At 43.9% G+C, this 21553-nt stretch overlaps 1 protein-coding gene across 1 annotated transcript in view; it reads left to right on the top strand.

The window, feature by feature from the left end:
* The first annotated feature begins 3645 nt into the window (after positions 1-3645).
* Positions 3646-21553, top strand: part of ranbp3l.S (RAN binding protein 3-like S homeolog) — a 41375-nt gene continuing 23467 nt past the window's right edge. The window contains exons 1-4 of the mRNA XM_018244523.2: positions 3646-4030; positions 20207-20265; positions 20414-20444; positions 21029-21130. Coding sequence (XP_018100012.1) covers positions 3838-4030; positions 20207-20265; positions 20414-20444; positions 21029-21130 — 385 coding nt within the window. The 5' untranslated portion in view covers positions 3646-3837. The remainder of the gene's footprint in view (positions 4031-20206; positions 20266-20413; positions 20445-21028; positions 21131-21553) is intronic.

Genomic DNA, 21553 nt, shown 5'->3' with positions numbered 1-21553 from the left:
GGCCCACTAGAAAACAAGACTACCATTCTTATCACAATTAGCCAATGCTATATATAATGATTATCATATAAATCTATGGTTGATACTGTATATGAAAGAGCTGATATGAATTGTCATTGGACGGGGGGGCCTCTAGGGTTGGCTCCTACTTGGTGATCCTTCAACTGTGCCATTGCATAAAGCCTAGTCCTCACCAGAGCAAGCTTTGTCTAGTAGGTTTAAAAACTGACTGCTAATGTCACCTTTGTGACCCAAGACATTTAGAGAGGGAAGTACAGTACCGCTGTGTTTGCTGATCAAATTGGAAAACTTCAGATAAAGTAGAATAGCTGAAACAATTCACAGCTCATTCCCAGAGGAATGCAAGGCATCCTGGTATGAACAGAACCCAACTTGTTTATATAACATGTTTACAGGCAGGGACTTTTTCAATCACATTCTTTTAACACTGTAACATTTTTGCAGTGATGTCAATGACATTTTAAAAAGAAATACAGGTTTGGGATCCATTATCCGGAAACCCATTATGCAGAAAGTTCCGATTTACGGAATGAACATCTCCCATAAAAACTCCATTATAATCAAATAATCCAGATTTTTAAAAATGATTTCCTTTTTCTCTGTAATAATAAAAAAGTACATTGTACTTGATCCCAACTAAGGTATAATTAATCCTTATTGGAAGCAATACCAGCCTATTGGGTTTATTTAATTTATTTGTTTACATTATTTTTTAGTAGACTGAAGGTATGAAGATCCAAATTACGGGAAGATCCATTATCCAGAAAACCCCAGGCCTGAGCATTCTGGATAACAGGTCCCATACCTGTACCTTAAGGGCTCTTACTCACGAGCGGTTGTAGCTGCGCTCCCCTGCGTTCCGTTTTTCTGCGTTCAGCCGCAGGACGCATTACATTTTTTCCAATGGGGCTGTACACATGTTGCGTCTCAACCTGCGTTCGGCGCCTACACGCACCTGTGTGAGTACAGCCCCATTGGAAAAAATGTAATGCGTCTATTTCTTCACTCCCGAAGCTACAACCCCCAAATCCCTATTAATTGCAAGATAACTAAAAACAAAGATAAGAAAACATATTTTCTGTAATTTTCAACTAATTGAAAAAAAGCCAGGCTTTTTCATGCGACTGTTGAAAAGCGCATCGCCTCGTGTGGTTAGCACAGGCGTTTTTACATAGGCGCCCATACAAAACTGTCACCTGCGCCGGTCGCGGCGACTGGCGCGGCGCTTTGTCGCCGCGACCGCAAACGCGTGGCTATCTCCCCGTGTGGACTAGCCCTTACTCTGCCTTTGGACAGGGAGAAGTGACTCAGGACACGTCCCAAGAGTATTCCTGTTTTACATGCAGAATTCTACGTGCACAGACCCACAGGTGTCCATTAAGAGAGGCCAGTTTATCCTGACTGCATATCATTTAGTCACCGGAACCTGAAGAAGATTAATGTTCCTGTAAAAGAGAATTTTTAAGACTTGTTATTCAAAATGTGGGCAATCTGCAGTTTTTGTGTAGTTTAACCAGGGCCGTATTTATATATAGGCACCAGAGGGCCTGTCTGTGCCTAAAGTGGCAACTTTAAGGGCCGACACATGGGTGCCCAACTGCCACCAGAAAGTTACTGTCCAAATCCAGCGGCAGAGCTGGGAAGGTGAGGGGACACACGTCACTGGTGGAAATGATGTTGTGTGCAGTCGCACCTCATGAGTCCCCCCTGCTCCCCCGGCTGCCCCACAAATACCACATTCTGCGAGGCAACGGCATTTGTTCATGCGCATGTTATAGTAGCAAGAGAAAGAAGACCCATCAGTAGCCTGAAGGGGGTCCCTGTGTAAATGTAGCCCAGGGGCCCCACATGTCAATTCTTCACTGTGGGCGACCCACAAGTGTGTGCAGTGGGGGGAATGTGGGAGACCAGTGCGTATTGGGGGGATTGTGGGAGACCAGTGAATTTTGGGGGGATTGTGGGAGACCAGTGAGTATTGGGGGGATTGTGAGAAACCAGTAAATATTGGGGGGATTGTGGGAGACCAGTGAGTATTGGGGGGGATTGTGAGAGATTAGTGAGTATTGGGGGATTTTGGGAGACCAGTGAGTATTGGGGGGATTTTGGGAGACCAGTGAGTATTGGGGGGATTGTGGGAGACCAGTGAGTATTGGGGGGATTGTGGGAGACCAGTGAGTATTGGGGGAATTGTGAGAGATTAGTGAGTATTGGGGGATTTTGGGAGACCAGTGAGTATTGGGGGGATTTTGGGAGACCAGTGAGTATTGGGGGGATTGTGGGAGACCAGTGAGTATTGGGGGGATTGTGGGAGACCAGTGAGTATTGGGGGGATTGTGGGAGACCAGTGAGTACCTGCAGTGGGTCACCTGCAATTATGTACAGAGAGGACCCAGAAATTGTTGCCTGGGCACCCAATGTTACACCCCTGCCTTTTGGTTATAGTATGGTCGATCCTGGCCCCCCCGCCGCCTGAGGCAGTTGCTGCTGCCCCCCCTCCCCCAGAAATTCGCTCTTAAAGTACCAGGAGCAGCATTTTTGCTGCCACTGGTACCTAGTGGGGCGCTGCCGCCTGAGGCGACAGCCTTAACTCGCCTCATTGGCGAAGCACCCCCGAGTATGGTTCAATGTGGGGAGCAAAGAGAGGGATATTAGGTTAGGGTGATTTACTTGTATGAAGGCAATATACAAAGACATATGTACAGTAAATGTGTCCTCAGGGCTAAAATACACAAGAGATTAAGATCAGATTCTGTGGGTCAGATTTTATCTTTGCCACCAAATCTTGTCACGCAACAGCAGGTCCGGATTGAGAATTAAAATAGGCCCTGGCATTTCAGTTACACAGGGGCCCAATCAGCCCACATAGAGGCCCAACCAGCCTCCACCAGCCCACTAAATACTGACTTTCTATGGGACCTTATAGCAGCCCCTCTGGCATTTGCCAGAACTCACAGATTGCCAGTCCAGGCCTGCGCAACAGCACGAGACTCTGATCCCACAAAATCTAACCCCCCTCCTGTTGTGGTTGGAACAGACCAGGTCGGACGGTTCTGCACCTGCATCAGACAACTGGATATCAGTGAGGGGGGGGGGGGGGGGGGGAGTCTGTCAGGTTTTCTCTTTTCGGCCACAGACGCGGCGTTCCCTTCCCACAGGCTGAGTGAGGCGGCAATTCTCCCGTGTAATTTACATATGACATTTTTATATCAGCGACATTATCATTTTGAAACGGCGACATCCTGCAAAGCCTCCCTTGTAGTTTAACTTTCACGTTCATTGGCATCAAGTTCACGTACACCGGGAGAATAAAGGTTTGTGTGGCCAGATATCATAATAAACATCACTTTAATACAAAGCTTATATGATTCAGGAACTTTCCTCCGTGACCCAGCACAGAGTAACATGAGAAGCGCAGCGCTGTATTCCTCTGAGAGGATCCCCGCCCGTCCGTCACCCATCTCATCTGCATAACTCCGCCCAGCACAGCTATTGAGCCATCGTTTTGATTTTAATAACCCCGCCCCCAAAGCCTATCTATGGAGACACTCCCTCTTTATCTGCATAACCCCGCCCCTGACCAGCCCCGCCCCAGGCGAGCCCAGTGTATTTCCCAAGTCAGCTGTCACTTACACTGTATTTAGCAGCCCCGAGCGCGCGTCTCATTGAAAGTTCGTCCTGAGGGGGTTGCGTTGAGGGGATTTGATTGTAGCCAGGGAATGATTCACAGGACACGGGCGCTTTGTTCCTGTACAGTCCGGTTACTGCTGCTGCTGCTGGAGAGTTCGGGCTTCCAAGTCACCAGTTGAACTTATCGGTATGAGAAACCAACAGGCTCCTATTCTTAAAGTGAATGGTTTCTACCCGGACATAGAGCCTTTGTGCAGAGGCAGCGCGTACCAAGAGAAAGTGGGGGGATCCCACAGCATGTGTATTGCAGCCTCTGAAGGGGGGAGTGATCTGTCCCCCAGTTGCCAGTTGGAGTGCGGGAAATTCAAGGAGAGCCCCAAAGGTGAGTGAGAAGCAGAAATTGTTGGCAGGGATCACAGGAGACTCCAGCTGCTGCAGGGGATGTTGGGATTTGTAGTTCTGCAGTAGCTGGAGTTTTTTGTCTTTATAATAAACAGTTGATGGGCTTCCTGATGTCGATTGTAAGCTCTGTTGGCCAGGGCTCGCTTCTGTACGGGTAAGTATTAGCGATGGGCGAATTTCTCCCGTTTCAGTTCACTGAAAAATTTCCTGCAAAACGGTGAAAAATTTCCAAACATTTTTTTTGAAGCCTGCGTCAATTTGCGTCACTTTGGATTCTCACATCAATTTTGACGCCAGCGTTAAAGTCAATGGGGGTCTGCATAGTGTTGACGCGCAATGGTTCTGACGCAATCAACTTTTCCGACGTGCGTCCAAATTTTTTTGACGTTCGCTGGCGAATCTTCGCAGGAGTTTTTGCAAATTTATTCGCCAGCGGAGATTCACCATGAATTCCCACCTGCCGAATTTATTCGCCCATTACTAGTCAGTATTTGTATGTTTGATGCAGTTTATAGAAAAGAGAAGACGCGGGGGTGGAGTGTGGGTCCTACATGTTGCAGGTGAGGGTCGGGTGCAAGATGAGTTTTTCCTGACCCCCCTCCCATCACTATTATAGAGTGCGCAAAGTGGCACCCACCTTATCAGCCCCAGCGCTGTCATCCATAGCGACCCATCAGGGATCGGCCTTCTTTATTCTACCAGCACATTTCTGATTGGCTGCAATGTGGTACTGCACTGCCCATTGTTGGTAAATGGTCACTACCGATTAGGGCAGAGACACACGCTCCGATTCAGGGAGATTAATCGCCCGGCGACAAATCTCCTCTTCTTCGGGCACTAATCTCCCCGAACTACCTTCCTGCCAGCTAGAATGTAAACCGTTGGCGGGAAGGCACTTCGTTTTCCGAAGTTTCCTCATGGGGCAGCTTCAGGCAACTTTGGAAAACAAAGCTCTCCGAGTGCCATCCCGCTGGCGATTTACATTCTAGCTGGCAGGAAGGCAGTTCGGGGAGATTAGTCGCACGAAGAAGAGGAGATTTGTCGCCGGGTGACTAATCTCCCCGAATCTGAGCGCGTGTCTCTGCCCTTAAAGTTACCTTTTAACATATCCTAAGCAATGTTTCAATTGGCCTTCATCTTTAACTTGTTTATAGTTTTTGAATTATTTGCCTTATTTCTTCTGATTCTTTCCCCCTTTCAGATGGGGGTCACTGACCCCATGTAAAAAATGAATGCTCTGTAAGGCTACAAATGTATTGTTATTGTTACTTTTTATTACTCCTCTTTCTATTCAGGGCCTCTCCTATTCATATTCCAGTCTGTGGTTCAAATCAGTGCATGGTTGCTAGGGGCATTTCGACCCTAGCAACCAGATTGCTGAATAAAAACCTAAAACACTCAAAAACCACAAAAATGATAACCAATTCCCAATTGTCTTGGAATATTGCTCTCTACATCATACTGAAAGTTCATTTAGAGGTGAACAACCCATCCCGCCCTCCCCCTTTTTCTCTGCTGCGGCCTGCGGTGCGATGGGGGGGATCTTATTTTTTGTAAAGTGGTTTCTTTTCTTTAAAGGCCCCGAGGACTATGATTCTAAAGCTGCTGCTATAGACACAGGCCCCTGCGAATATGGCCCTATCTGAAATACTACCCTGCGGTTGGTCAGTGTTTTTAAAAACCAGAGACTGTCCGTGAAAGTCTAGAAACTGAATGTGAAGGTAGAGAACCCCTGCTTGGCCCCACAGATATATCAACTTTATGTGAAGGAGATATAAATGCAGGATCATTTGTCAGTAACACTTTAAATCAGCCTGGAGCTTCCAGTATTTGTTGAATTAAAGGACCAGTGAACATAAAAACATTTTTTTAAAAAAAAAAAAAAAATCTGTTTGTACCGCTTGCACTCCTCTTCAGAAAAGGCGACAGGGTGATGATCCATCGTGCGACGCTTGATTTCTCCTCCCTGGCTATTTCCTATAGAAGGCAGGGAGGGAAATCGAGCGCCGCACGATGAGGAGAATTGGTAAGTTATTTCATTATAAAGACTTTGCAAATTTAAAAAAAAATGATGTTACTGGTCCTTTAATGCTGATGTTGATGTTTGCATGTAGAGCCAGAGACCCTGGATGCAATCCCTATGCACCTCCTTTATTGTCAGGTTACCCTAGGGTTGCTGACTCACTCTGACTTCTCCTAAAGAGACTGACATCTTAGTATTAGTAGTCTAAAACTGCAAATATCCCAGACACTACTCAAAATAGGAAATTAATGTAATTCACAAATGTACATAGAGGATTCTGAGTTAAGCTGGTCATACATTATAAGTTCTGCTCTTTTGTCAACCTTGAGATGGGGGATATTGGGCTGATCCAATAGTTTGACCCTCGGGCCAATGAATTGCTACTATGGAGGCCTATGGATCAAGGGCTGAATCACCAAAGGTTTTTTGACATCTTTTATTGGCCTGCGTAAGGCCAACTTAACTTTACATCAATTGATTTTTTTGGGATCTGTTTGGATCCCTCCTGTGGCCTGCTGCTATTACTTCTTGAAGTAGATGTCCACCAAGAACTGAAAGATCTTGTCATTATAACTTTCCAAATAAATAAAAAAAAAAAAAAAAAAAAAATATATATATTATATATATATATATATATATATTTGTAATATTTTCAGTTGATTGAAAGCAGAGTTTGTCTGCTGTTTATATCCTCTGCAATGCTTATTCTGACTGCTCACACACTATCAGAGGCCAGCCTGTTAAGAGTCAGATCCATTCAGATTTGCAGGATCTGACTCTTGAAACAATGTAGCAGAAGCCGGCTGACTAAACGACTTGGAGGAGAACGGACCTGCTATATTGTTTCAAGAGTCAGATGCAGCTATCGGATAGGGATAAACAAATAATCCATTCAGTAGCAAAGGTTTACTGGAAAGCTGCTCAGAATTGCGTTTTCTTTCAAATACAGTTTTTGGGCCGAGAACCCCTATAAAGGGGTGGTTCACCTTTGAGTTAACCTTTAGTGTCAGGCCACACGAGCAGATTCGGGAAGATTAGTCGCCCCAGCGACAAAATCTCTTCTTTGAGGCGACAATCTCCCCAAACTGCCTTCCCCCTGCCCTTCGCCGGCTAAAATGAAAATCACCTGGAGGAAGGCATATGCGGCGCTTCGTTTTCCGAAGTCACCCGAAGTTTCCTCGTGAGGCGATTTTAATTTTAGCGAGCGGAAGGCAGGGGGGAGGCAGTTTGAGGAGATTGTCGCCCCGAAGAAGATTGTCTCCCCGGATCTGCTTGTGTGGCCTGACTCTTAATATGTTATAGAATAATTCTAAGCGGCTTTTCAATTGGCCTTCACTTTTTCTTTTTTATAGTTTTTGAATTACTTGCCTTCTAATTCCAACTCTTTAGCTTTCAAATGGGGGTTGAGGTGGTCAGTCACTGACCCCATCTAAAAAAACAAATGCTCTGTAAGGCTATGCATTTATTGTTTTTGCTACTTTCTATTACTCATCTTTCTATCCAGGCCCAATCCTCGACATCCCATAATTTTATTCAAATCAATACCTGGTTGCTAGGGTAATTTGGACCCTAGCAACTAGATTGCTGAAATTGCAAAATGGAGAGCTGCTGAATAAAAAGATAAATAACTCAAAGCCACAAATAATAATAAAAAAAATTAGAACCAATTGCAAATTGTCTCAGAATATCACAATCACTATATTTGCACTTACAAATTTGGAGTTTTTCCTGTCTTTGCCCATCACTTCCACCTGCTAAATTCCTGGCTTCTTTCATAAAATATACAATAATGTTTAATTTGAATACAAGTGTCATTTAGGGGAGATTTAGTATCCCGGCGATTAATCGACTCTTCTTCGGGTGACTAATCTCAGAGAACTGATTTAGAATGTAAATCGCTGGCGGGATGGCACTCGGAGCTCTTCTTGAGGCAAACTTAGGAAAATGAAGCGATCCGAGTGCCATCGATTCTAGCCGGCAGGAAGGCAGTTCGGAGAAATAAGTCGCCCGAAGAAGAGGAGATTTGTCGCCGGGCGACTAATCTCCCCGAATCTGAGTGTGTGTCTGTGCCCTTACAGTAAATTACCTGAAACATGGAACGAGGTTCCCTGATAGCCCATAAGGAAAGGCTTCTGAAACACTGGATCAGTAGAGAAAATGTTTATTAGGGAAAATATAAACTTCCTTCCACTTTCTTTATCACATTATTTTAGTTCCAGAACAATTTTCTTTGCAGAATCGTACATATATCTGCTGTTTTAGGCAGCTTTCAATTCCTGTTCATAAACTGATACAGGCAGTAACCAATCAGAGACTTGAGGGGGTGCACATGGGTCACGACTGTTAATTTTGAATCTGAGCTGAAAGCTGAGGATCAATTGCAAACTCACTGAACAGGTATGTCCCATGTGGCCCCCCACAAAGTCACTGACTAAGGGTGGCCATACACGGGCCGATAAAAGCTGGCAACAGACCGAGTCGGCAGATTATTGGCCCGTGTATGGGGGCCCCCTGACGGGCTTTCCCGATTGAGATCTGGCCGAAAGTCGACCAGATCTCGATCGGATGGGACTAAAAATCCCGTCGGATCGCGGCCACATCTGTTCGTTGATGCGGTCCTGCAATCTGACCGCCCGTTACAATTTGTTAGGATCCTAGGGCCCACGATCAGATCAGCCCGATATTGCCAACCTCAAGGTGGGCAAATCGGGGAGAGATCCTCTCGTTTGGCGACATTAAAAATTGTCATTAAAAATTGCCCCTTTATTGGAGCTCCCATAGATGATTTCTGGTCCCTGTCCATGTTTCAAATGAGGGGTGGGCCTGTCCTAACGGTCCCTGTCAGAAGCACAGTAGGAATGGGACAGCCAATCACAGCCCTGCAGTCAAACAAGCAAAGACGGGCTTCAGTTCCCTATCAGGTCAGCCTAGCTGCTGATTGGTTCCTGTCCTACAGTGCAGTGAGCTGAGTGCCGCCGGCTTCCCTGCACAACCTGGAAAAGGAGTCAGCCGCAAGTGGAACAGATGGATAGTACTAGTGGGCTGGGTCGGACTGGGGGGCTTCGGGCCCACCGGGGCTATTGCCCCAGGGCCCCGCTCCGGCCCCCGCTGCCGCTCCAGCGTGCTTCATCGGAGCAGTGCGCATGCGCGCGGCGCCGCGTATGTGCGCACGCGCGCAGCAATACCTTTGTGCGCATGCGCAGATCCTCTATTCTACCGCGACCCCAGACAAAGTGGGGTCGCGCAGACAAACTAAGTAGCGGATCTGGGCCGGCGGGGCCCACAAGAGCCCGGGGCCCACCGGGTTTTTTCCCTGTGTCCGGCCGGCCCAGTCAGACACTGCTAGTGGGCTTTTTGCAGAAATTTACTATAAAGTAACCAGAAAGACCGCTTTTTCAAGCACATTCCTTCTATATCTAAATGAGTGAAATGCACTGGTACACCCTTATTTTTTACATAAAAATGTCTCCTTTAATCCTTTCCATGCTGGTTCCAGCATTACCAATGAAAGAGTTAAGCCAGTCTGCGACCACAAACAAATAATATATCTCTGATTGGACAGAAACCACATTGCCCAGACATGTCTGTAAAAGATAATCGCAACATCTGAGCGTCCTTATGTCCGGCATGAGATTGCACCGGAGCATTCGTATCTCTCGGCCCATGACAAACGGGAAATGAGAGCGCAGTTCTTTCGGTTGTTGGTTTGCCTTGGGAGAAAGACAGCGGAAATGCTCTACTGGGATCCCATTGCTCATGAGCCAATGTCGGCTGTGATGCCCAGTGACAATTTGACACTTCGGGCGACTAATCTCCCCACAAAGCTTTCCTGCCAGCTAGAATCTAAATTGCTGGCAAATGGCACTCGGAGCAATTTCCAAAAGTCGCCCGAAGTTTACTCGTAAGGCAACTTCGGGCAACTTCGGAAAACAAAGCGCTCCGAGTGCCATCCTGCTGGCAATTTAGATTATAGCCAACGGGAAGGCAGTTCAGGGAGATTAGTCGCCGGAAGAAGAGGAGATTAGTCGCCAGGCGACTTTTTTTTTTATTTGTAAGAAGCCTGATAAGGGAAAGCCTTTCCATCTGGAACCGGTCATGGTTCACAACCCAGTTATTCCAGATTTTGTTCAAATGGTCAACAGTGCCATTTTGTAGCGATGTCAGGAAGTCCATCCTTGTATACCAAATTCATTTTTTCTTTTTTTATAGTTTTTGAATTATTCACCTTCTTTTTCTGACTCTTTCCAGTTTTCAAATGGAGGGTCACTGACCCCATCTAAAAAATGCTCTGTAAAGCTACAATGTTATTGTTATTGCTACTTTTTATTACTCATCTTTCTATTCAGTCCCTCTCCTGTTCAACACATGGTTGCTAGGATAAGTTGGACCCTAGCAACAAAAAAAGAGAGCAGCTTAAGAAAAAGCTAAATATCTCTAAATACAAAATGGGAACCAATTGCAAATAGTCAGAATATCACTCTCTACATAATAGTAGAAGTTAAAGTTGTATGTGTAGGCGCAAACTTTATGGGCAGAGACACACGCTCAGATTCGGGGAGATTAGTTGCCCAGTGACAAATCTCCTCTTCTCAGGGGCGACTAATCTCCTTGAACTGCCTCCCACCGGCTAGAATGTAAATCGCCGGCAGGATGGCAGTTGGCATGCTTCATTTTCTGAAGTTGCCTCACAAGGAAACTTCGGGCGACTTTGGAAAACAAAGCTTTCCGAGTGCCATCCCGCTGGCAACTTAGATTCTAGCTGGCAGGAGGCAGTTCGGGGATTTATCGCCGGGTGACTTAATCTCCCCAAATGTGAGTGTGTGTCTCTGCCCTAAAGGGAGTCCTGGAGGTAACGCTTTATCAGGAGTTAATTCCAAGTATTCCTGCACCCTATTCCATGCACCTTGCACCGGGGGGGGGGGTCGGGGAGGGGGTCGGAGGGATCAGTGTCCAATTTGGGCGCGCTGTGTTATTTATTCAGCGACCCAGTTTAAGAGTGTCCGCGGACCTGGCGGTTGGGGACCCCTGCCTTATGGCCCTCAGGGTTGGCTTTAATGTAAATTTAGGTGCAAGGCTAAGAAAGTGAGAGACTGGGCCCCACTGCGGGTGACTGGGTTTGGGGAGGATAATTCTGTGTGAGAGCGGATGTGCCTCCAGAGCGATTCATATTAGTTTTAATGGTTTTAATCCATGTTTTCTGTCTGAAATCCGCTTGGCACTGTTGCTGACAGGTGTATCAATTAAAGCTTATTGACCGGGTTCGGGCACGTCTCCACCTGGCAGAAAAACACTGGCGCTGTGCCCTGTGTGCCATGAGCCTTAATCAAACCCTGACAATTCAATGTGGCCAAGGTCCTATTTAAGGCTAATCTCCTCTCTAATCTGTTATTTCCCATTGATTTGAATAGCTTGCCGAGCCACTGATAAGAAGCCATTAATAACACACGCATGGCTGATTAAATCACACAACCTCTGTGCAGGCTGATTGCATCTCAGTAGCGCCCGCTAGGTCCTGTTTGCAGGACTTTATTGGTCGTTGTGAGTCTGAATTCCTCAAACACTGACCTGCTTAGTGGGAGGCCAGTATTCATGGCACTGAATGTGTATTGTTGTACAAAGCCAATGCAGACGTGATCCTGTCCCAGCCACTCAAAACTAGTTTCTAATCTGACATTCAGGATTCCACAGCAATGAGTGTTGCTTAACTCCGCTTAATTACACCAAGTGATAACACAGGGTGCTGGGTGCTCACACGTGGGTGATTGCAGGTCTGGGACTGAGAATCAGAATAGGCTGTAGCATTTCAGGTACACAGAGGCCCAAACAGCCCCTCACCAGCCCAATAAATAGTGAGTGTCTATGGCAACATACAGCAGTCCCTCTGGCATTTGCCAGAACCCACCGATTGCCAGTCCAGGCCTGGGTGATGGGTGTTCACAGGTCTAAAAACATCCCAGGCAGTGATGTATGTTTGAGGCTTACACATAGACATAGGCCATTTCATGTCAGACATCATTTGGCCTCACTATATGCACTTTACAATGCAATTAAATTGTGTAGTTATTGGTTTAAAGCCAAAATAGTGTTATTTTCTTACTGTAGACATCTTGGGCTGTTGCCGTCATCTTGTTTTTCTGGTGCCATCATCAGAGATGTCAACTGTCTATGGGCAATCGAGTGAAATGCCCCATAACAACCAACCTACTGTTAGCTTTGATCAGAAAGCAAAAGTCTTGATTGATTGGTTTGTTTGTTGAAACACAGTGGTATTTTGGCATCGTGCTCGGTTTTTGGCACACTAAGAGGCAACTAGAGCCCGGTTTGCTGATCTTGGCCTACTGTATAAACCTGATCATCTCTTCTATAAATTCCAATTCAATGCATGGCATCATACTGATGGACCTTTCAACAAATCCTTTGGCTCCGAGTGTTTTCAGATAGGAGGATATAATACGGCACAGAAAGGGGCTCCCCTGTGTTACTGAAGGAACAGAATGTTCTGTTGGCTTTGCCCTCTTTGCTGTGTGCCAGAGTTTAAGCGGTGTACACAATCTCCAAATACAGCAGGCACATCACCCACATGCCACCACTCACTTGTACAGGGTGCTACAAGATGACAGGAGTTGAGAGCAGCCACTTGCACTCATAGTACTTCTGCCACCCATTTAAATAATATAAATATGGCGGTTCAGTGGCTTGCATTGCTTCCTTGCAGCGCTGTAGTCGTATGTTCAAACCCAGGGGGGGGGCACAATCTGCAGTGAGTTGGAGTCTGGTACCCTGGTTTCCTCCAACCCTCCATCAACGGGCATGATAAAAACTGTCACCACGCTCTGTGCGGCAAATCTTTTTTTCCCTTTTTCAATTTCCTAAATGTTGGGAGGTGTGCAGGGTTTTAGTTCAGAGAGCCCAGCTCAGTTTAGGGTTGCCTAGTTTTGGCTTAACAGTGGGCTTGGCTGGGTTGCAGTTTAGTTAGTTGGCCACTCACATTTTCATTGGTCTCCATTCAATTTGGGCCCAAGCGACTGGTGGGCTGATTACTGGGGACAGAAGGGCGGACCCTACTAACTAGGAGTATTGGGTATAATGAACCTTCTTGATGGGCATAATGATGGCCTTCCTGCTTGTCACAGGTGATTCTGTTATGCAGGAGTGTAAACATGATAACAGTTGTAGTTCTGCAGGTTCTCAAGTGCTAGAGAATGTATCTAGGACTATACATTTAACCTACTACAGGGCTGCGTTTAAACAAATAAAGGCCTGATACAACCGGTTGAGACTGTTAATTCTAGGGTTTCCCTTGAGGCCATACGTAAAAACTATACACTATTCATGATTTGCAGACGTAAAAGCATAAATAACGCATTCGGGGATTAGGAAATACAACTACCAGCATCCCCCAACAGCAGTGCTGAGAGTTGCGGTTCACAAGCAGTGCTGCCATCAGAATTTCTTTTTCACTGCAGCCGCATACAAGTATAACATTGGGACATTTGCCCTCCCTGTACAGCACCTTAAAATAGTAATTATTTGTTTATAGGGCCCAATTAATGACTTGGCCTCTTATAGCTGTACTGCTAATACCCCCCCAATGGCTGCTCTGTTCACTAGTTAAACTCACATCATAAATTACACTGTTCTTTCGTTGCTAGGATCTCTCTGACCCTAGTTACCAAATATCCAGTCTCATAATGCCTTTTTGCTGAACCTAGTAACCAAATAATATTTTACATTTCTGGCAAATGATTAAAAAGCCCAACCATTGCAGAGATGCTTAGACTGCATTATGTCCTTCACTTTAAGGCTTAACCAGCAGCACTAGCAGTAATGAGATCACTCACTGTATGTTCTGAGCTGTATGGCACTTGGCTTGGCAGCTTTTAGCTAAATCCACTTACAGAACATGTGGTTTTGGCCACTAGAACATGTGTTTCTCAGCCAAACATTCCATCTGCGTGCCCCTCCCTTGTTATTGCCTTTAGATCATCTGCGATAACAACATCCAGAAGGTTATATTAATCATCATTAAGATCATGGGGATCTGATGACATGTTTAGTTTATATGGGCGGTATACAGGGGAATTTTTAATGTATTTGACCCTTGGGTTTGAACACACCTAAACACATTAGCTAATTGATTCCTGGGTGTCTGGCTGGACTCATGAGCGTTCATACTTGCATTTTACTCCATTCGCCTTTCATCACCTTTTTTAGAAGCAGCATTCTGTGTTTTCTATCACTTGCTGCACGTTCAGAAACCAATAGAACTACATTTGGAATTGACAGAAATGCATATAACTGTATTTAAAAAAACAACACATATGCAATATATGCCATTTTTCACACTCTGCAGGCATTTGTAACCATGTGTATAAAAACCCTGTGTGTGTGAAAGCCCATGGGCCTTCACGATCACCTGTTAATACAGTTTAATGTGCACTGCAATAGTAATTAAAATATGGTGCATAATTAATTCTAAAGTGAAAAAGAAAGGAAGAAAGAGAAAAGATGGAAGAAACTAATAAAAAGAATGGGGGGAAAAGTAGGGATGCACCGAATTTACTTTTTTGGATTCAGCCAAACCCCCGAATCCTTCGTGAAAGATTTGGCCGAATTTGCATATGCAAATTAGGGGCGGGAAGGGGACAACATTTTTTACTTCCTTGTTTTCTGACAAAAAGTCACGCAATTTCCCTCCCCATCCCTAGTTTGCATCTGCAAATTAAGATTCGGTTCGTCCGGGTAGAAGGATTCGGCCAAATCCTGCTGAAAAGGCCGAATCCCAAACTGAATCCTGGATTCGGTGCATCCCTAGAGAAAAAGAAAGGGGACAAAGAAAGAATAAATAAAAGAGAGAGAAAAGGAAGAGAAAAAGAAAGGAGTGGAAGAAAGAAAAAGAAGAGAGAATGAAATAAAGTAAGAAATAAAAATAAAACATAGAAACAGAAAAAGAAAGAAAGAAAAAGAGAGGGAAGAAGTATAGAAAAAAGGAAGGAAAGAATAAAAGGAAGAAAGAGAGGATGGAAGGAATAAAAAGAATGGGGAGAAAGAAAGGGGAAGAAGAGAGAAAAAGAAAGGGGACAAAGAAAGAAAGCGAATGAAAGAAAGAGAGTAAAGAAAGAAAAGGAAAATAATTAGAAAAAGAAAGGGTGGAAGAAAAAGGAAAAGAGAATGAAAGAAATAAGAAAACGTAGAAAGAGAAAAAGAGAGAGAAAAAGAGAGGGAAAAGTAAAAAATAAAAGAAAGGAATAAGAGGATAGAAGCAATAAAAGGAATGGAAAGAAAGAAATGGGAGGAAGAAAGAAAAAGAAAGGGAAGAAAAAAGGAAGGAAGAAAGAAAGAAAAAGGAAGGAAAGAAAGAAAGAAGCCCTACTTATTTTCTCCATACCTGAATATGTAGTACCATTCTTTGACCAGTAGGTGTTCCCACTTCTATGCCAGTATGCCTGGTCTGTACAAATGGGCCGAACAGAACAAAAGCATAAGACATGGGCCCTGGTAATGTATAAAAAGTGAAGTATAGCTAACATGTGAAGTAGTGCTTTGCTTACAAATAATAATAATGTAAAATGTTGTTATAGAAAAGGCCTAAAATGTGAACTCCCAAAACTTTTTTTCGGAAGAATTTTCAGTGATTCCAAAGTGATTTCTAATCACTATTGGGGACAGTATTCATCCCTTTCTGTTCTCTTGTTCTGACTCTTGAAACAATGTATCAGGTCTGTTAATCCGCTGGCTTCTGATACAATGTTTCAGGAGGCAGATGTTGCAAACAGATACAGCTTTCAGAATCCATTACATTTCCCTATTACTTTAAAACTGCTGAACGCGCGTGAATGTATGTATTTTTGGAAACTTGCTTAGAATTGCTTTTTCCTTTAATTTGCTTAAAACAGTCTTTAGGTGGAGTTGCCCTTTAATGATGTCAGCAGTTATACTTGGTGCTTAGCAATGTCGCAGGACTGAGTGAAACAGCCAAGAACAAGCAAGGCCTAATGAGCTACTGATAAGATATGGAGGCATGTGAGAAAAGGAATCTGTTTATCATTCCTCACTGAAGCAAAGTGAAGATTCCTGCCTTTGGGCAATGGCACAGTTGCAAGAATTTTTCCTGCTTTCCTGCACGATTTCCATACTGGGGATTTCCCTTTATATTTTGCATTCTGTGTCATGTATGTGTTCAATACTCTGATAATTAAGTGAGCTGTGTAAGTACATTATCCCTTGCTTTTAACCGCACCATATTAACACATATATATATATATACATTTTTTCAAAAAATGGGCGTTGGTTTGGGCAATCACTCTCTCTTAAAAGCTGCGAGTCAGTAGCGGGGGAGGATTCAGCCCATAGATAGAAACCAAGGTTCAGCAGACTTCTACTAATGCTATTATGCAGAGAGACATAGGATCCTCAATAATGTGACTGGTAGGTAAACAAGTTAGGGACCGCCATGTGGGGTTTACCTTGACGTGGTATGGTGGCTTTTCAACTTTATGATCATAACTTTGTAACTAAAAACCCCTGTCTTAGTTAACACATGCATTTGCATATCTACTGAACTACCTAGACAGGGGCCCAGGGAATGTGCACTGACCAATTTGGACATGTCAGTAGCACTTCCCTTATATTTATATACATTTTTACTTAGCAATGTGGCGTGCTCCCACAACCCCCCCTGCATTTACATTATCCCTTATAATACATGAGTGATACTCAGAGTTCCCTGTATAACTCAGCCTGCAGCCTTGTGCCTTTATATGGTCACAGAACAACCCCTCAGTGACTTCTAATATCCTTATCATTTACAGTAGGGGGTACATTATCCCTTATAATACATGAGTGATACTCAGAGTTCCCTGTATAACTCAGCCTGTAGCCTTGTGCCTTTATATGGTCACAGAACAACCCCTCAGTGACTTCTAATATCCTTATCATTTACAGTAGGGGGTACATTATCCCTTATAATACATGAGTGATACTCAGAGTTCCCTTTATAACTCAGCCTGCAGCCTTGTGCCTTTATATGGTCACAGAACAACCCCTCAGTGACTTCTATTATCCTTATCATTTACAGTAGGGGGTACATTATCCCTTATAATACATGAGTGATACTCAGAGTTCCCAGTATAACCCAGCCTGCAGCCTTGTGCCTTTATATGGTCACAGAACAACCCCTCAGTGACTTCTAATATCCTTATAATTTACAGTAGGGGGTACATTATCCCTTATAATACATGAGTGATACTCAGAGTTCCCAGTATAACCCAGCCTGCAGCCTTGTGCCTTTATATGGTCACAGAACAACCCCTCAGTGACTTCTAATATCCTTATCATTTACAGTAGGGGGTACATTATCCCTTATAATGGATAACTAATACTCGGAGTTCCCTGTATAGCTCTCACAGAACCCCTCAGTGACTTCTAATATCCTTATCACTTACGGTAGGGGGTACATTATCCCTTATAATACATGAGTGATACTCAGAGTTCCCTTTATAACTCAGCCTGCAGCCTTGTGCCTTTATATGGTCACAGAACAACCCCTCAGTGACTTCTATTATCCTTATCATTTACAGTAGGGGGTACATTATCCCTTATAATACATGAGTGATACTCAGAGTTCCCAGTATAACCCAGCCTGCAGCCTTGTGCCTTTATATGGTCACAGAACAACCCCTCAGTGACTTCTAATATCCTTATAATTTACAATAGGGGGTAAATGATCCCTTATATTATAATCAGATCATAGATAAAGGTGGGTGTCTATATAAAATGCAGCAAGTATCTATGAAGGCCCCCAGGATATATATAAAGGTTAGAAGACAAAGAGAAGTTGGCAGAGCCCCTGGCTCTAGATCGTTGTTCGTTGCTGCTTCTGATCTTGTTATTGTTTCAGCCAAGAGCAGAGAACCGGCAGAGCCTAGTCTGATCCAGTATGTGTTTACTGTATCCGCCCAGTCCTACTGTTCCTCCTCTCTCTGGCTCCGTACCTGCATTAACCAGTGATAAAGGGAAAGTAAGACTGTCAGTGTACTGAATTGGTTTGTCCTATACAAAACATTTGTACCCCAAACAGCCCTGAATTCAGAACGATGCTTACTTTGTGGCTTTTCTCGCTAAATAATACACAAGTATTCTCCTGTGCTGCAGACTGACAGACTGGTCATTGTAATATTACTGCTTGGTAAATCCCAGCAAGCATTTCACCATTTTACTGACATCAGAGGTTCTGTTTCAGCTTCAGTGCAGTTCATTTCAAATCAGCAAGTCTATTATCATTATTATTATTATAAGGCTGAATTTGCATTATTATTGGAAGAAAAAAAGTGGAAGAGAAAGAAAACCCTGCCCTTTAACAGACTAAACAGAATGTATGTTTGCATGTCAGGCAGGGTGCCGGTTGCCCTTTTTGTTTGGTTTCTGTATTTTTGATAGGGATGCATCAAATCCACTATTTTGAATTCGGCGAACCCCGAATCCTTCACGAAAGATTTGGCCTAATACCGAACCAACTCCTAATTTGCATATGCAAATTAGGGGTGGGAAGAGGGGGAAAAAATGTACTTCCTTGTTTTGTGACAAAAAGTCACGGAATTTCCCACCGGCCCTAATTTGCATATGCAAATTAGGATTCTGTTTGGCCAAATCCCGATCCAAATCCTGGATTCAGTGCATCCCTAATTTTTGAGCTTATTGAGTTGAACTGTACCTTTTATTCTGCCAGGCAAAGCCGTTACAAAGCTGCAGCTTTACTGTACATTGCATTCTACTGGTAAAAGCCCCAGCCATAGTATTCCATTTGGGCTTCATATCAGTTTTAGCTGCAGCTGCACGGTGTATTCCATTTTGGCTTCATAGCCGTTGTAGAGGCTCAGGGTAGAACACCACGGGCGACTTTCAGTGAAATACCGTCCATTCCGACTCGCTGAGACTAATCGCAGGTGTCATGTCGGATGCGTCAAATCTTCGGTAAGTAATAGGATTGTCGGATGTTGTCGCTGCGTGCATCCAACACGACTGTCTGATGAGGTCGTTGCATGTTGTGTGTTGGATGCACCCAGCGACAACATCCGATATTCCTATTACTTACCGAAGATTTTACGCATCCGACATGATGCCTGCGATTAGTCTCAGCCAGTCGGAATGGACGGTATTTCATTGAAAGCTGCCCGTGTAGTTCTATCCTTAGTGTCACATGGGAGGAAGCAGGGTCAGGAGTAGACTTAAGGAGTTATGGGCTGAAAGCAGCTAAAGGTATGGGATCTATTATCTGGAAAACTGTTATGCAGAAAGCTCCGAATTACAAGACTCCATTTTATCCAGATAATCCAAATTTTTAAAAACAATTCCTCTTTTCTCAGTAATAATAAATCAGTAGCTTGTACTTGATCCCAACTAAAATAGAATTAATCCTTACTGGAAGGAAAAGCAGCCTATTGGGTTTATTTAATGTACAATGGATTTTCTAATAGACTTATATAAAGATCCAAATTACTAGGAATGCACCGAATCAAGGATTCGTTTCGGGATTCAGCAGTAACGTAACTAGAGGGCCCCCGCCCCCCTCCGTACGGCCTGCAATTCAGTGGTGCGCGGGCTGCTGGGGGGCCCTGAGGTGGTGCGGGCCCTGGCCCGTTTGCACCCCCTGCTCCCCCGGTAGTTCCGCCACTGGGTTTCGGCCTTTTTCAGCAGGATTCGGCTGAATCCTTCTGCCCAGCCGAACCGAATTTGCATATGCAAATTAGGGGCGGGAGGGAAATTGCGGACTTTTTGTCACAAAACCAGGAAGTAAAAAAAATTTCCCCTTCCCACCCCTAATTTGCATATGCAAATTAGGATGCGGTCGAAGGATTCATGGGTTCGGCCGAATCCAAAATAGTGGATTCGGTGCATCCCTACAAATTACAGAAAGCTCCATAATCCGGAAAACCCCAGGTCCCAAACATTCTGAATAACAGTTCTCATACCTGTATACCCTTGTAACTACGTGCTTTTTAAGAACATTTGTCATCAGATTATTCATTTGCCTTTGAAACATGTGCAGTGATTATTATTATTATTAGACTAATGTGATCAGCAGGAATTAATGATATAATTGCTTGGAAGTAACAGTGGCCTTTTGTTTTACAGAGAAAGTATTTCTTGCTCAGCCAGTGTTCGTTCTTGACAAGAAGGAGAGACCAATCAAGGTACTTACCTCCCGCCTGAGGTTCCCAACCTGCGATTAGAACCTGTATACGTCTAAGAATTCACCATAATGATGAAAAAACTTTATTTTGTATTAGCTACAAGGTATTTTTTAAGTAGTTACAAGTCATTTTCTGTGTTTACTTGCAGAGACCCGCTGAGACCTTGAATCTTCAGCAAAGTAAGTGTTACAAAATATTGTACAGGTAGGGGGATCCGTTATCCGGAAAACCGCTATCCAGAAAGATCTGATTTACAGAAAGGCCATCTCCCATAGACTTTATTTTATCCAAATAATTCAATTTTTAAAAAATGAATTCCCTTTTCTGTGTAATAATAAAACAGTAGCTTGTACTTAATCCCAACTAATATATAATTAATCCTTATTGGAAGCAAAACCAGCCTATTGGGTTTTTTAATGTTTACATGATTTTCTGGTAGACTTAAGGTATAAAGATACAAATTACAGAAAGATCCATTATCCGGAATACTCCAGGTCCCGAGCATTCTGGATACTTTATGGCCCTTTAGTGCTGCAGACATTTTATTTCATGGGGCTGCAATATGCAGTAACACTTGCTCAGGGGAAAACGTGATAGGAAACCAGCATTTTGAGGGCCACCAGCTGACCATGCATGATTTAGTTCTTCTAGTAGGTGTTCTCAATCCTCAGATAGTTATTGTATCACCTCTCCTTCAACGTTATATCAGCCGCCCCCAAGAGCTTCATCATCTAAATATTAGAAATGGTTTGTTCCATTCCAGATGCTCAATGTGTGTTTCCTGCAAGCCTCAGTGTGTATCCTGACAAGAGGGAACGAGCCTCCTCTTTCACTTACAGACCAACCACATCCCCACCTCGTACAGGTAAGGCTATTTTTTCCTCAATGTTCTGTTGCTTCTAGGGTTTAGGATTTGATATGGGCTGAGACAAATACTGGGCTTGGCACAAGGAATACCTCAGTAGGTAGAGAAACATGGTGGCGGCACTGGTGAAACCCAACCCAAATGGTGTGTTTTTCACAGAATAGAATTATTCTGAAATTTCCTTTCCTTGTTCTTTAAAGGGATACTGTCATGGGAAAACATGTTTTTTTATCAAAACACATCAGTTATTAGTGCTACTCCAGCAGAATTCTGCACTGAAATTCATTTTTCAAAAGAGCAAGTAGATTTTTTTATATTCAGTTTTGAAATCTGACATGGGGCTAGATATATTGTCAGCTTCCCAGGTGCTCCAGTCATGTGACTTGTGCTCTGATAATGCTCTTCACTGCTGTTCTGCATGTT

The sequence above is a fragment of the Xenopus laevis genome, chromosome 1S, assembly GCF_017654675.1.
Source record: "Xenopus laevis strain J_2021 chromosome 1S, Xenopus_laevis_v10.1, whole genome shotgun sequence".
Taxonomy (NCBI): Eukaryota; Metazoa; Chordata; class Amphibia; order Anura; family Pipidae; genus Xenopus; species Xenopus laevis.
This window is presented reverse-complemented; position numbering and strand designations above follow the sequence as displayed.